The following is a 16,778-nucleotide window of genomic DNA, read 5'->3' on the forward strand; positions in this document are numbered from 1 at the left end:
GTTAGCTTACCTCTAATAAACGTGACCTAACGGTGATAGCTTATTTTGTTCTTATAATAATTAGGAGAGTGGAATGGTGAACATCTTTTTAAAATCTGAAACTTTTACTCCTAAAAGTTGATTTGAGTAAAACCCAAAATTTGGAACCAAAGATTACTATGTAACTACTAGTTAGTGAATCTTGCCAACCAATTTTTTTAACATTTAACTCAGTACAATTCATATAGAAGACATGATCCCCGCTCACAAGGAACTTACAATCTACCAACCACTTCTATCCTGCTTTGATTACTGTATCAGCCTCCTCGCTGATCTCCCTGCCTCTCCACTCCAGTCCATACTTCATTCTGTTGCCCGTCACATTTTTCTACAGAAACGTTCAGTCCATGTTTCCCCACTCCTCAAGAACCTCCAGCTGTTGCCCGTCCACCTCGGCATCAAACAGAAACTCCTTACCAATGGCTTTAAAGCAGTCAGTCAACTTGCCATCTCCTCCCTCACCTAGCTACAACACCCTCCTTCTACACATCTGAAAGACAATTACTCTTCCCCTTCCTCTCACCCCATTCAAAGCCTTATTGAAAGCACATCTCTTCCAAGAGGTCTCCCCTAAGCCCTCTCTTCCTTTTGTTCCACTCCCTTCTCCGTCACCCTGACTTGCTCCCTTTAATCATCCCCCCACCCAGCCCCACAGTACTTATGTACATATTCGTAATTTATTTATTTATATTAACGCTGTCACCCTCTCTTTGTTGCAAACTCACTGTGGGAAGGGAATGTGACCGTTATATGGTATTCCCCCAAGTGCTTAGTACAGTGATCTGCGCCCAGTAATTGCTCGAGTAGGATTTATTGACTGACCTTTATTTTTCTTAACCTCTTTATCTTAAACATCTTTATTTGAGGACAATAAATATTTGTTGTCTTGGAGGAGCTAGTTTGAAATTTAACTGAGGATAAATTACAAGTCAATACTAGACTCTAAGTCTTTGATAATTAAAACAGAAAAGTCCCAGAGATACCCAGCAACTAAGTTACCTCCTGGCAGTTAAACTAGACAAGTTATACTTCCTTCAGTTTACTAAATTACTGCTCATTCACCAGAGGTTAGCCAACACCTTTTAATTCAAAAACCTTTCCATGGTCCATTTTATTTTCCATCCAGAGCAGCAATTATCTGTCCTATAATAAATATGAAGTCAAGATGCTAAGAAAAATAAATGAGTATAGACTGCAAGTTCCTGAGAGCAGAAAATGTGTCTTCTAATCTTAGTGGTTCCTTGAGGCAGGAATTGTGTCTTTTAACCTTACCGAATGATCCTAAGGGTTTAGAATAGTTCTCTGCACACAATAGGGCTCAATAAATATTATTGAATCAATGTAGGAGATTTAAAAAATCTGGGTGGCAGGCATCATAGAACAAAATGATCCATTAAAAGTAACTTCAATAATCCATTCAACAATATAAAAGCCACAGACATATGCTTTTTATTTTTATGAGCATTTTAAAGGCCTTCCATAATTTCTACTTAACTTTATTCAGAATAAAAAATTAAAACACAATTCAGCTTTACGAATATAAAAAACTCCCTTCCTTTATACTGGTTTTAGTGAAGAACTGAGTCTTCCAGTCTACTTCGACTCTTCTTATCCACCTCCAAGAAGCTCAGAGTTGTACCACTGTCAATGGTAGACTGATGAGAACTTGGAAATGAGTCTTGGGTTTCAGTTTTAATTACTGTCATCCAGGTTGGTACTTCGCTGAGTTATTTGTTAGAGAAGTACATTTTGTTGGGTTGGGACCCTCTGAAGTTACCGGACTTCTTTCAAGCTATGGAGAGCTAGTCCCACCTACTCCAAGATATAGAACCCCAACCTCACAGTCTCCTCTCCAATCCTAGCCTCTCCCAAGAAAGCTGATAGGATGATTGCCCCATAGTCCTCGGGTTGGGCTCTGAACTTTGACCCCCCAGCCTCACTCAGCTGAAGTTTCTGACAAATCTTGGAGTTCCCAATCAGGGTTGTAAAATCCCCAAATGGTGGCTTCCTGGGTACGTAGTTCTTTGAAGTCTGTTCCTCCAACTCCTCATCGGTCCACATCCTCTGCTAAATCCCTGCCTCCTTGTCACCCACATCATTCAGAATGAAAAGTTAGTCTTTACTCTGCCTTATAATTATGGGGACTTTTCTTCTGAAAATTCCACTATTTTATTATTCCTCTCAAGACACTTGTAGGAACTGCATGTGTCTCTGTTTATAAGTGAAAAGTTAAATCTGACTACTCCTGTTTTCACAGGCTCCTTATTATAAATAGACATGTATGTCTCCTGATACCCTATTGGGTTTTTATATTGTGGTTTTTAAACACACTTAATTTAATTGATATTCAGAAGCCTACAAAAATCCACTAGAAGTTGAATAAGTACAGATAAAAACTAGGATTATCTACCTCAAATTTTCCATTAAACCACAAGTTTAGGGTGTCTGGATGAAACTTAATAATTCAAATATACTCTACCTATAAGAGCTGTTAGGAATGCAGCCAAATGATTCAGCATGTCAAAGTAAGCAAACATTTTACACACAAACCCACACTTTTCCAAGTTGATCTAGTCTCTCCCCACAAATAGCCTCGTAGTGAACATCTGTACCCTTCTTAAGTGCGACATACAAATATGAAAAGTGGAATTTGTAACTAAAGTATAATATTATATAATTACCAGTAAACAGCCTACTCTTCAAAACATAAGTTTAAATATTTCTTTCCAACTGTCTTAAAAATAATATTTTTTTCAAAAATAAGATTGAATATTTTCTCAAAAATAAATATTTAACTAGGCAGGTCCATATTTCTGTATTTGATTTTAATGTCTTCATGTGCTTTTTGAGAGGCTTTAAGGAGAAACATGAATATTTTTGAAGCACACAAAAACAAGGGTTTAAAATGTTGATCTGCTGCTTTCATAGTGGGAACAGAAAAATTTATCTATCCACCATGCACACTCCCTTACAGTTATTTATAATTAAACCCCCAGAATTAAGCAATACAGAATTGAGGAAAAAATGGAATTGGCATATCAAAAAAGTGCTAAGGGGAGCAAAAGTCTCTTTCTCATCACAATCTATCAATCTCTGGTATTTCCTAAGTGTTTACTGTAGACAGACCCCTGGACTAAGCCCTTGAGAAAGTACCATATTAACAGAGTTGGTAGCCACGTTCCCAGTTATTTAAAGGTTTGTGGAAGGGATTATTATCTGGAATTTTATGAATAGGTGATGTGCTTTGGATTAAGCAAATTTAGATTCATAAACAAAAATTGTAAACAACTTGTAAAACCCAAGAACAGTGCTTACTTTCTTTAAACGCTTTACAGTAGCCAAGGAACGATAACAAAAAGAACAGGGCACACAGAAGGTCTGCTCTGCCAACAATACCGGCAACCTTAAAAAGAAGAAAGTGAATGTAATTTAAAAATTAACATTTTACATTTTGGAAATTCTGAAAACAACTTAAAATATGCAACCAAGAGCACAGCAAGCCATACCATCTAATACAATAGTACGCTGTTATTGTTACTATTATTATGGTATTTGTTAAGCACTATGTTTCAAATACAAGGTAGGGTTGGTCCAAGTTAATCAGGCTGATCACAGTCTCTGTCCCACATGGGGCTTCCATTCTAAGTAGAAGGGAGAACAGTATATTAATGATGTGTTCTTAAAGTTATATGGAATTTTATCATCTCCATTTATAATTATTGATAAGAATGTATATTGCAAATACAGACCTGCCTCTTCCAGCACTGCAAAATAAAGAAAATTACATAATAATAATTCCAATCCTTGTTAAGCACCGAACATGATACTAAGTGCTATAGTAGGTACAAGTTAATCAAGTTGGACACAGTCAAAGTTAGGAGGGAGTAGGCGTTAATCCCCATTTTACAGATGAAGAAATCGAGGCCCAGTGAAGTTAAGTGACTTGCCCAAGGTCACACAGCAGAGTTGGTACTAGAACTCGGGTACTCTGAACTCTCAGACCCTTGCTCTTTCCACTAGGCCATGCTGTCTCTCAGTACTTCATCAATATATTATTCAAAGAGAAAAAATAAAGTATGATATATAGAGCAGGGTACTTACTCTCTGTTAAAGTAAGGAAAGATTTTATATGGTGAATGTAAGTGGTTGTTTACTTTCTATAAGAACCTATGTGCAAATATAGGGAGGTGAGAGGGAATTCACTACTTAGCCATTAAATTTACATGAAACAGTATGAGGTAATGAACATCTCGAGACAATTTATGGATGGAGGAAATAGGAAAACTCTGGAGTCACCAAATTTAAAGATTTAACGGTGTGACAACTTCAAAAATGAACAAAAAAATCGAGTCTGTAAATGCAGTTTCCAAATTTCCCAGGCAAAGGCCAGGGAGCCAGAGGACCTGGATTCTAATCCCAGTGCTGCTCTGTGATCTTGGGCAAGTCACTTAACTTCTCTGTGCCTTAATTTCTTCTCTTAGGCAAGCAGTCTAGAACGTATGCAAATGCATGTAGGTAATTTTCTCACAGTGTATTTCCAGAGTCATTAACTTCTGAATTCCATGGACAGTTTCAAATCACCTCAACCAAGGCATAAAATAAACATGACTTTTTTTAAAAAAAAACCACCCCTCCTTTCTTTAACTCTTCAAGCACACTTACTACAGACAATTCAAAGAAAATTCCTTTGAGAAATGAAAGACGGTTAAGTCTCTGAACTCTTATATAATTAAATGATTTAGAGATTCTGCACATCTTTTAAAAAGGTTCATACTGTACACCCTTGGTTTCATTTAAATATATCTATCATACTATTAAATATTAACATGAAAAATCCATCCCAAGGTCTCTTTGTTAAATATAGTCTCTCTTCTCACATACTCCTAGCAGCAACTGTTCCAGCAGACATCATTTACAAATGATGAACGGGCCGGATCATTAGTTCATATGGACAGCTGTTAGAACAGCCTTGTAAACAATTGCATGTACCAGGTAAAAAAATGCTGATTAAAAACTATCTACTTAGTGGAGAGTGAAATAGTAAAATTTTGGGGGTCTGATAAATTATAGGTTCTTTTTTCCAGTGAATTTTTTCCAGTGAATCCTGTGGGATCAAGTACATTTTCAGTCTAAACATATATGTCAGCCACAAATCATGTGAAGTTAAAACATATGTCAGGAAATCCTAAATGAGCCAACCAGCTTCTGCATTCCCCTAATTGAAAACATACTCATTTCCCAAATCCCTCATCTTCCCTATTCTTCTCAATAGGTCAGCCTAAGAATGATTTTCAGTCCAGCAACGCTGTTTTGTAAGGCTATTAATATACTGACATGGTCAAACAAACCTGACGGCAAACAGTGCTGTCAAGGCAATATTAGACGTTAAAGCCTTTTCTTAGGAGGCCTGATTTTTGCTCATTTTAAATTCTGGATTGATTTAAAAAAAGTGAAAGTAGCCCTGGAAGTTGAATAAGGAATATCTCCAACTCAATTCTAATTAACAGAAGTTTAAAAAACTCATAAGGCTTTGTTAGGATCACTGAATGCTTTTGTAATTTTCACCCTTTCCTGAAGGGTGGATGATGTGGTGGGAGTCTTAGGGACAAGAGCTCCTACTAATCTCACTCCTTTTCTTTCCTTCCCGACTATGGATTATTTTAAATTATGGTCAATTAAAAGTAAACCACCAACAGAGATGCCAAACATTCCACAGGAGACCAAGGATGATATTTTGTCTGTATTGCCTTACACAGGTCATTCAGAAGTATGCTGATAAGTGGAGATGTCCAACAGGCCAGGGGGTGTCAGATATCCCTATGTCAAAGAGAATTCCTGAATTCCATCTTCAGGGGCAAGGCTTACTTCCTAGTCACCCCTGAGAGGTCAGTCTTGTCTGAAAGCCCCTTGGGAGACAAGGCCTGGGACATCCAAGACACAATTAATTAGACCTCCTCTCTCCTTCTCCTCCTTAAGGATATTAGAATGGATTTGTTCATGGTGGAAGGGGGAAGAAGTCTTCAGCCTCCTAGGACACCTATGTCATTTACCGTTTGGTTACTTTTACCTCATCTGTAAAATGGAGATTAAGACCGTGAGCCCCATGGAAGACAGGGACTGTGTCCAACCTGATTTGCTTATATTCACCCCAGCGGTTAGTATAGTGCCTGGCACATACCAATAATAATAATAATAGCAATAATAATTATTACTGTTATCCTGCAAATTTCTTCTATTGAGCTACTCCTAATAGAGGCTGTTGGAATTGTTGTTCTGCTAATAGATTGAGCTAAAATGGAACCGTGAGCCAAAATGAGACTTTAAAATGTACATCCAACCCTCTAGGAGTAAAACTGTATTGGTGATGAAATATCTAGAAATAACTCTTGGAAAGGCAGGGGAGAAAAAGGTAAGACTAATATCCTCAGATCCATATTATAAAATATAACCCTCTTGACATTCAACATACAGAGCCTGGCTCTGGCATGAAGGATGAATAATGATGATGATAACGATGGCATTTGTTAATTGTTTTCTATGTGTCAAGCGCTGTTCTAAGCTCTGGGGCCGATACAAGGCAATCAGAGGCTGGACATATTCTCCTAGATTTAATGGAAATTAGATGTGATTTTAGGCAAAACCTTCTGGCTATGCAAAGAATAACCTGGTCCTTAAAAATCCTTGTGCCTGGGGGAAGGGAGTTACCTTTTATGATCATTCACTTGCCTGGCAGAAGGTACTGCTATTAGATAAATGGTTTTCCAAATAGGGGTCTATAAACAACAGCTTTGCATATGTTCAGAGAGTAGTTTAGATAGCTGTTTAAATACACTAATGACCCACGGGGTGGCCAGATTCTCAATGGGTGGATCGACTTTGTAATCATCTTGACCTTCCGAAGTAGAGTTGTTCATTGGCATTTCTCCCTGGGGGCCCGGAATAGTGTAATATCCATGGTATGGAGCTCAACTGAAAGGAATCTCAGTCCAGATCGATCCATATGAACTAAGTAGATAACACCCTACTCAGCATTTTTTACTGTTCCAAAGCACTTTCAGATCATTATTTCATTTTATCCCTGTGAAGAAGGGAGTGGTAGATACTACTATTCCCATTTTACAGATGAGGTAATAGGTACATAGAGGTTAAGTGGCTTGGACAAGGTCACCCACAGCTCTGACTACAATCCAGGGTTCCCGCTTCTGGTTTCATGCTCTTTCTGGTGAGGTTTAGATGGCATTCAAAGGGATCAGTGGACATGGATACAATAGTCAAAGCCAATCCATTTCTGAACATAGACTTTTCTTGTGGTTGCCTTTCTGACCCAAGGAGAACATTGCCCATTTCAATCCTTCAGTCAGTAGCATTTACTGAGTGCTCACCCCGCAGAGCACTATCCTATGTGCTTGAGCGAGTACAAGAGAGTTAGTTGACACGATCCCTGCCCTTCTAAGAGTTTGCAATCTAGCAGGGAAGACTGACACTAAATTAAGTAACAGTTTGGCCAAAGCAACACAGTAAAGAGATGTGTACTTAACTGCTACAGAGGGGTATAGGATGTGAGTTCCCAAGTGCCTAGTGAGGCGGAAGAGCGACAGTGGCAGTAAGAGGGGCAAATAATGTGGGAAGATGAGGGGTTAATCAGGGAAGACCTCATGGGGGAGATATAATTTGAAAAAGGATTTGAAGGTGGGGAGATCAATGGTATGCCAAGCGTGAAGGGGAAAGGGAAAAAGGTAGGTGTGAGAGAGATGAAAATGAGATACACTGAATAGTCTGACTGGAGAGGAGCAAAGTGGTTAAGCTGGGATGTTGTGGGAGAGGAGTGCGGATAAGTAGTGGGTGGAGAGCTGATTGAATTAAAGTCAATAAATGGTAAGGAGTACCTGCTGATACAGACAGAACTGAGAAAATATTGGTGTTCTGGGGGAGACATTAAGTCTAGGCATTTCTCTGCATTCTGGAAAACACTTCTACATCTTCAAATGCCAGGCTGCTAGCAATAGAAGATTCCAGAGTTTGGTGAATCAACTGTTTTTAATTCTGCATCAGAAATAGATGGTCTTTTCCTAAAATTATCAGACTGTCTGGTACAAATCAACAGTGATTGAGAACCACTTCCACGAAAATTGAATATCTTATGAGAAACACCTTTCCTTTTCTCATATTCTCAGCTTTCATTCACACATTGGGCACAAAGGGCAAAGAGGGAAAACAGAAAATAGACTTTCTCAGTTAAGGGTTTCATCATTTTGCATTTTGGAGTAGAAGCCAGTTCCTTTACAAATCATTGGGCAAGCAAACTGGTCTATTTCTGGTTTTTCTCATTTTTTGAATATTCTGCTGGGTGAGTAATCATTCCAAAAGATTCAAGTTCTTGCCACTGAATTCACCAGCTTCTTTTGCGTTTTTCATTTCTTGGGAGGTGTGTCACTAAGATGACCCATTCTACACTAACTGCAAACCAGCAGAATTTCTTCACATAAATGTCATAAATGAGTCCAATTCCTTGGTTTCTATAAAGCATTGTGGATTGACAGGGAGCTAGATTGATTTTATTTGTTTTATTATATCTGTCATAGATTTGATAAATGTTTTCATTTTCCATACATTTATGTGATGACATCTACTCAGGGATCAAATCTCTTACATTCCTCAACTGTCATGATTTGGGCCCCAGGCTCTTGTCAAAACTCTTTGGTAAGAAGGGTCAGTGAATGGACATATCCTACTTGGGGCAAGTGGCAGTGTTTTCTCTATTTTCAAAATATATTGAGGGTGCCACTGCTCCATCAGTACACAATGTACTGGTTTCATTTGAAGCTATGAAAGGGACTGTCCCTCAAGAGTTCAAACTGTGGCTTAGTTTCTGGGCCATGAGATAGCAATATACATTTACCAGAATTTAAATACAGGCATTCATACCTTCAATTCCTGTAGTGAAATACGGGTATTCTCCATGTCATCATTCTGTAGCTTTTTACTCATGGAGTTAATTTCCCATTTCTCATTAGTGCAAGGTCATATGCCCCTAAATATTTCGTGGGTCATTTCAAATATAGGTAGGAAACTGGACAGCCCTGTTTGAACTCAAGAAATGACTCCCCGTCCCCTGCATTAGGTAACCAGCCCATGAAGGGAAAATTAGATATATGCCATCTGACTTCATCATTCGTAAAAATCACACCTGACAAGTGGGTACTTACACACTCAGTATGCACTGGATGGACAGCAAAGAGCAACGCAGCTAACAGGGATGATTTGGGAGCGAGGTTTAACCGCCTTCCTTTATTGGTATATTGTAGTCCACCAAGCAAAATTGAGAAGACATCAACCATTAAGACAGAAATGGCACAATGCAGTAGAATGTTGACCACACGAAAACTCATTGGGTAGAAACCTCCAGATAAATAGTAATTAATCCTGTATCAAACAGAGGACATAAATACATTAGGTTCAAAGCCGTATGCATAATGAAACCTAATATAGGTACGACCATCCTTCCCTTCTCTCAGGCCCAGAACCGCGGTGTCATCTTCGACTCGGCTCTCTCGTTCACCCCACACATCCAATCCGTCACCAAAACCTGCCAGTCTCACCTTTATAATATCGCCAAGATCCGCCCTTTCCTCTCCACCCAAACGGCTATCTTACTGTTGCAGTCTCTCATAATATCCCGGCTGGATTATTGTGTCAGCCTTCTCTCTGATCTCCCTTCCTCCTCTCTCTCCCCGCACTAGTCTATTCTTCACTCCGCTGCCCGGCTCATCTTCCTGCAGAAACTATCAGAGGCATGTCACTCCCTTTCTTAAAAACCTCCAGTGGCTGCCTATCAACCTCCACATGAAACAAAAACTTCTCACTCTAAGCTTCAAGGCTCTCATTCATTCATTCATTAGTATTTATTGAGCGCTTACTATGTGCAGAGCACTGTACTAAGCGCTTGGAATGTACAAATCGGTAACAGAGAGAGACAGTCCCTGCCCTTTGCCAGGCTTACGGTCTAATGGGGGAGACGGACAGACGAGAACAATGGCAATAAATAGAATCAAGAATAAATAGAACCTTGGCTGAAGCAGTTCTAGAATTGGATCCAAGTCAACTCGACGAGGCTCCCAGAAGCAAAGGGCATGTTCCTTTCCCACATGGAACTTAAACCCTGATGGGGGAGTCAGGCCTATAGAAGAGTTACAAATAGTAGGATCAGTGGGAATAATAAGCGTCAGTAAGGGAGTAGAATGAGATGGCCAGAGAAGCAGCGTGGCTCAGTGGAAAGAGCACGGGCTTTGGAGTCAGAGTTCATGGGTTCGAATACCGGCTCGGCCACTTGTCAGCTTTGTGACTTTGGGCAAGTCACTTAACTTCTCTGTGCCTCAGTTACCTCCTCTCCATCACCTTGCCCCCTCCTACCTCTCCTCCCTTCTCTCTACTGCCTGCCCCGCATGCTCCGCTCCTCTGCCGCCCACCTCCTCACCATCCCCCGTTCTCGCCTATCCCGCCGTCGACCCCTGGGCCACATCCTCCCGCGGTGCTGGAACGCCCTCCCTCCGCACCTCTGCCAAACTATTCTCTTCCCCTCTTCAAAACTCTACTTAAAGCTCACCTCCAAGAGGCCTTCCCAGACTGAGCTCCCCTTTTCCTTCTGCTCCCTCTACCCCCCCTTCACCTCTCCGCAGCTAAACCCTCTTCTCCCCCCTTTCCCTCTGCTCCTCCCCCTCTCCCTTCCCATCCCCTCAGCACTGTACTCATCCGCTCAACTGTATATATCTTCATTACCCTATTTATTTTGTTAATGAGATGTACATCACCTTGATTCTACTTATTTGCTATTGTTTTAATGAGATGTTCATCCCCTTGATTCTACTTATTGCTATTGTTCTTGTCTGTCTGTCTCCCCCGATTAGACTGTAAGCCCGTCAAAGGGCAGGCACTGTCTCTATTACCGATTTGCACATTCCAAGCGCTTAGTACAGTGCTCTGCACATAGTAAGCGCTCAATAAATACTATTAATGAATGAATATTTTTAAAGGACACTTACTGCAAGTAAAAGGAATAAGGAAGAAAACAATTATCTGAAGCTTTAAGATTAAAGGAAGGCATAAATGAATAAAAGGGGAATATAAAAGGAAAAGGGAGGGTGAGAGAAAAAGAAACCGAATACATGAGAAATTATAGGTATCTACATCTATCTATACATCTCGATAGATATAGATATACCATATTCCTTTCTTGAAACTAGAAAAATTCTTACCAAAAAAGTTATATAGGATATAATGATCACCCAGAAGATTAAAATTAATTAGGTAATGCAATCGAAAAATACAAGTAAATGAAAAGACATTAGCTTCATGGTTATGGCTTTAAATTACATTGTGTCATTAAATTACAAGCTTCTTATACACATCTGGGAAAAGAGGTGCCTAGAAGAAACACACTTTACTAAGCCAGGAGGTAGGGCAAATTTTTCACTGTGATTCTCTATTAAAATTAGCTGATCTTGCAGTGCAAAATGATACTCTCCAAATTCCAGAAATCATTTGTCTTTGAACTCCTTAAAGAGGGTGCAATCTCTTTGAGAATAGAAGAGTATGATTTTATGAAATTTGTACTACACCTAGCTTAGCAGATCACTGACCCCCAGCACCAAGACATCTGCTAAGAAAGCATGCAACCTGTTGGAGGCCAGATGCATACCGGAAAGTTAGGACGGTGAGTGGTCGGTATGATTTATGACTGGTGCTGCTGCTGAGTTTACTGCCCCAAAAGTCATGCTGCCACAAGTCACCAAGTGGAGTTTCGGCTTGGAGGTCCTGAAAAGACACATCAGAAGGAATTTCAAAATTACCCCAAATGTCAATGAAAAGAAAGTAAAGGCAGTCAATCTGAAACAAACTGAAGCAGCATTTCTCATCGGAAACAAATGAAAAGCAGAATGGCCTGGTTGATCGAGTACGGACCTGGGAGTTAAAAGGACCTAGATAATCCTGGCTCTGCCAATTGTCTGCTCTGTGATCTTGGCAAGTCTATGAACTTCTCTGTGCCTCAGTTACCTCATCTGCAAAATGGGGATTACTACTGTGAACCCATGTGGGTCAGGGACTCTATCCAACTTAATTATCTTGTATCTACTCCCGCACTCGGTACAGTGCCTGGCACAAATACCATAAAAACAAAAAACAAACAACAACAAAAAAGACACATGAAAGACAGTGAACTCATCTGGAAAAATTTTCCAAATGACATTTAAATCACACATTTTTCGAATAACTTTATACAGGGGAAGAAGAGGAGATGGGCATAAAGTTATCTCAGACAGCAGACACATTTTCCCTGCTAACTTAATAGTCTTATCAGGGCTCACATTGGGGGAAGATTTGTTCATAAACGAATGGTTCATCATTTTCCACCCAAAGAAAAAATTTCTACCATAAATAAGGCTGACTGGTTCTGAAATTCTAAATTATCCCAGTGATGAGTGTATGTGTTGAGTAGGGCATATACAGGGTAAGGGGCAGTAGGGAGCTTGGTAAGTGGGAGATTTGAGGGAAGTAATTTCCTCTTTTTCCATTCACTAAGCCATTTTAATTAGCTCCAAGCAAAGAGCCACTCAGAGGCAAATCTGACTGACACAAGCTTCAGCCCATTGAGATTTTCCTAATATCTCTGTGATTCATTCTGGCCCTGAGTCTCACCCCATTTTACAACACAGATTGTCTCAGGGAAAGATGTAATATTTCCTCATTTTAGCAATACACCCAGTTTTTCTACAATGCAGGCTTGGCTTCTTATAAAACTCCAGGTCAACAAAAACTCATATTGTAAGTACTCACCATGACTGGCATTGCATACGCACGTCAACGACTGTTTCATTTGATACCACGGAGAACGGTAGCCTAATGGACTTACGTGTCGGATGAATTTTCCTTAACTCCCTAAGCAATGTTCTAGCCAAAATGCAAGATGAAAATAAACATAATGGCAGAACTGACTGTACTCATTATTCTTTCAAAACTATTTAGTAATAGGTTGTAAAATAACTAACATCCCCTTGTGAAAATAGGACTCTATTTTGAATATAGCATGCAGCATTTGCTTTCCATCATATCCTTAACCTAGCTTCCGTTCTCCATCACACATTCAAAATACCTAATGACTTCAGAGGAGATGGAGGAGGAATGTAAAACAGGCCTACCTCAAACCAAGTTGACTTTCAACAAGTCTGTAAAATGGAGATTAAGACTGGGACAACCTACGTGGGACAACCCGATTACTTCTATCTACCCCAGTGCTTAGAACAGTGCTTGGCACATAGTAAGCACTTAACAAATACCAGAATTAGTATTACTAACAGGTCAGCTCCAAAATCAGTGTGGGAATAAGCAAGGTTCAACTGCTTATACTTTATCCAAAATATACATCAAATAGTGGCTTGCTTCTGAGATAATGTACAACTATAACCAGATTTCTCATGCAAGCACTTTAGGAAGTATAACAAGTGGCTGAATGAGATGCTGTTTATCTAATTCCCAAGGACAGCAGGGCCATGACAGAACAGGATAAGCAAAGATGAGGGATAGCAACTAACGATTAGCTTTATTAAAACCTGGCTGGAGAGCTGAACTAATTAGGTGATTAATCATTAACATAAAACCAAAAAAAACCTATTTTTAAAACATTAAAATTGATAAATCCCTCTGGCTGGTGGATTCAAATGATTAAGGTTGTAGTTTAGGATCAAATTAATTATATGCCTCTATAGAGAAGAGCACATTACGATATTTTCAGGAAACATAAAAGAATTGGGTGTTATTGCTACAGAAGCAAATGCATTAGGGAATGACTTGGATAATCTTAACTGAACATGGTTCACTAGAATGTGTGGTAGAGCTGTGAAAGGCAGCTGTGTGACTGTGGGCAGGTCACTTAACTTCTCTGTGCCTCAGTTCCCTCACCTGTAAAATGGGGATTAAGACTGTGAGCCCCACGTGGGACAACTTGACTTCCCTGTATCTACCCCAGCACTTAGAACAGTGCTCTGCACATAGTAAGCACTTAAAAAGTACCAACATTATTATTATTAGAAAAGGTATGGAGAATACCTCATTCTGTATAAAGAGCTGAAGAGAAGGCGCGGCCAAAGAAAATCATTACAAAGCCTCTTCAGATGTACCTACCTGGAATTCACCTTTGATGTATAGGTAGGATGTTGGATAATTGCTAACTACTGTTTGACTGGGTCTATCTTATCGCTCCCCCCAACCCCTTTCCTTCAAACACACTCATGCTAAGTACCTACTGAGTGATAAAATGACTACAAAAGGATAACCTGAAAATGGCTACGAAGGACCACACTGAGCACTGGAAAGCAGCTTCCCTGTTAACATGATACCCATAGCCAAGGAATGTTAACTTATTCCCTTAGCTCATAGAAGCAGCATGGCATGGCGGACAGAGCACAGGCCTGGGAGTCAGAAGGTCATGGGTTCTAATTCTGACTCCGCCACTTGTCTGCTGTGTGACCTTGAGCAAGTCACTTCACTTCTCTGGGACTCAGTTACCTCATCTGTAAAATGGGGAATAAGACTGTGAGCCCCATGTGGGACAACCTAACTTGTATCTACCCCAGCACTTAGAACAGTGCTTGGTACAGAGTAAGCGCTTAACAAATACCATAATAATAATATTATTAATCATTATGGCACTTGAATAAAAAACATCCCAAGTCTAAAATCTACATACAGTTCACAAATACACTTAAACCTATTTTATGTATATATCATATATGTATATCTTTACCTCTGTCTTTCTCTCTCTCTCTCTATGTGTATATATAAAATATGTACAATCCTTAGGCAGTACACTGAGCAATCGCATAATAATAGACAAGGAAACTGAAAATTGAATGAAGACAAGCATATCATTTGTGAGACGGTCATCACGGTTAGCAGGAGGATGATATCTCTGATATTCTAGACTGTGAGCCCGTCGTTGGGTAGGGATTGCCTCTGTTGCTGAACTGTACTTTCCAAGCACTCGGTACAGTGTTCTGCACACAGTAAGTGCTCAATAAATATGACTGAATGAATCTCAGGTTCCAGACCAAAATAAAGGCCCAAGAGCTGTAATGTTTACCAACCTCTTCTATGGCTATGAGACTGAATCATACGTAGGCCCCCCCAACCATCTGGATCCCTGAGACACACTCAGTATCAAATAGCAAGACTAGATCACAAACTGAAGTTCTGGCTCCTGGCATGCAGACAATGCTCATTTTAATGTGACTATAATGGGTAAGATGTGAAGAAAATGAGCAGGATACCCAAATAACTGCTATGTGGAGAACTTAAATTAGGAAACCGAAAGCTGAGAAGGACGGATAAAGTGTTTTATGGACATGGTAAAACAAGGCCTCAATAAAGCTGCATTCCACCATAAAACTGGGAGTTAATTACTGAGGACAGACCAGCATGGTACTCTGCTATCAATCAATCAGTGGTATTTACTGAGAGCATATTATGTGCAGCTCACTCAAAGAGAGGAGTGGTGCAATTCGAGCAAAAGCTTCAGAAGGAATGAGAGACAAGGAGACAAATGAGAAAGCAGGGCCAGTTGCTGCAAACATTAAGCACCACAACACAAGGTGGTCTTTTTGTGTGCAAGGTTTAGATGGAATTTTGGGTCCCACATTGGCACTAATCTGTGAACTTCACCATCAGCTGCATCTTCAAATTCAAAGGACAGCTCAATAGTTGAAGAAGATGCCACTGTTGAAGTAATATCTGTAATTTATATACATACCTCTAATTTTTTTTTACATTAATGTAGGTCTACCCCTCTGGACTGGGAGCTCTTTGTAGGCAGGAATGTGTCTGTTATATTGTACTCTCCCAAGTGCTTAGTACAGTGCTCTGCACACAGTAAGCGCTCAATAAAACAACTGACTGACTGAAGAACATACACGTAAACACACACGGAACCAGTCTGGGTGATGAGACGCAGTGTTGCCTAATGGATAGAACACGGGCCTGGGAATCAGAAGTTCCTGGGTTCTAATCCCAGCTCAGCCATTTGTCTGCTGTGTGACCTTGGAGAAGTCATTTCTCTATGCCTCAGCTCTCTCATTTGTAAAATTGGGTTTAAAGCTGTGAACCCCATGGGAGCATGAAGTGCAACCAACCTGGCACGTAATGAGCACTTAACAGATGCTACAATTGCTATTATTATTATTAATAAAGCAATTTTTAGTGCCACTCCCTGTTTGGGATGATCAGGGCATTACCAAATAGTTTTGCCTGCACTCCTGAAGTGCACCAAAATGGTACTGCTGTTTCTTCAGCAACCAAGTGATCAACCAATCAATTAATCAATGTCTTGGGCCACCTCCTAGCACAGGACTCTTCTTACATAGGACAGTCAGAATTAATCCAAGACAAATACTGAATTAATTCATCAGTCAAAAGCTGCTCTTAGCCTGTGCCTGGTTTACTCATTTCAATCACTTGATTGTCTTCTCACAACACCTTCCCGACACTATCTGCTAAATTTGCTAATTAAACACATTATTAAGCAGCAATCAGCTTGTCAACCTTGATTTTTCTTTGGTCACTGGCAAGCAAATACGTGTATTCTTTGAGTCACATTCGAATGCATCAACTTTTTCATTTTAAGGATACTAATAAATGTGGATTGGATTGGGGAATGCATTAAGTGCTTCAGACAATTTGGGGCTTTAACACTC

At 39.8% G+C, this 16,778-nt stretch overlaps 1 protein-coding gene across 1 annotated transcript in view; it reads right to left on the reverse strand.

The window, feature by feature from the left end:
- Positions 1 to 16,778, reverse strand: part of TMTC4 (transmembrane O-mannosyltransferase targeting cadherins 4) — a 61,947-nt gene that overhangs the window by 32,688 nt on the left and 12,481 nt on the right. The window contains exons 3-5 of the mRNA XM_029072725.2: positions 11,735 to 11,850; positions 9,246 to 9,462; positions 3,355 to 3,442 (exon numbers count right to left, since the gene is read on the reverse strand). Coding sequence (XP_028928558.1) covers positions 3,355 to 3,442; positions 9,246 to 9,462; positions 11,735 to 11,850 — 421 coding nt within the window. The remainder of the gene's footprint in view (positions 1 to 3,354; positions 3,443 to 9,245; positions 9,463 to 11,734; positions 11,851 to 16,778) is intronic.

Source organism: Ornithorhynchus anatinus, chromosome 10, assembly GCF_004115215.2.
Source record: "Ornithorhynchus anatinus isolate Pmale09 chromosome 10, mOrnAna1.pri.v4, whole genome shotgun sequence".
Taxonomy (NCBI): domain Eukaryota; kingdom Metazoa; phylum Chordata; class Mammalia; order Monotremata; family Ornithorhynchidae; genus Ornithorhynchus; species Ornithorhynchus anatinus.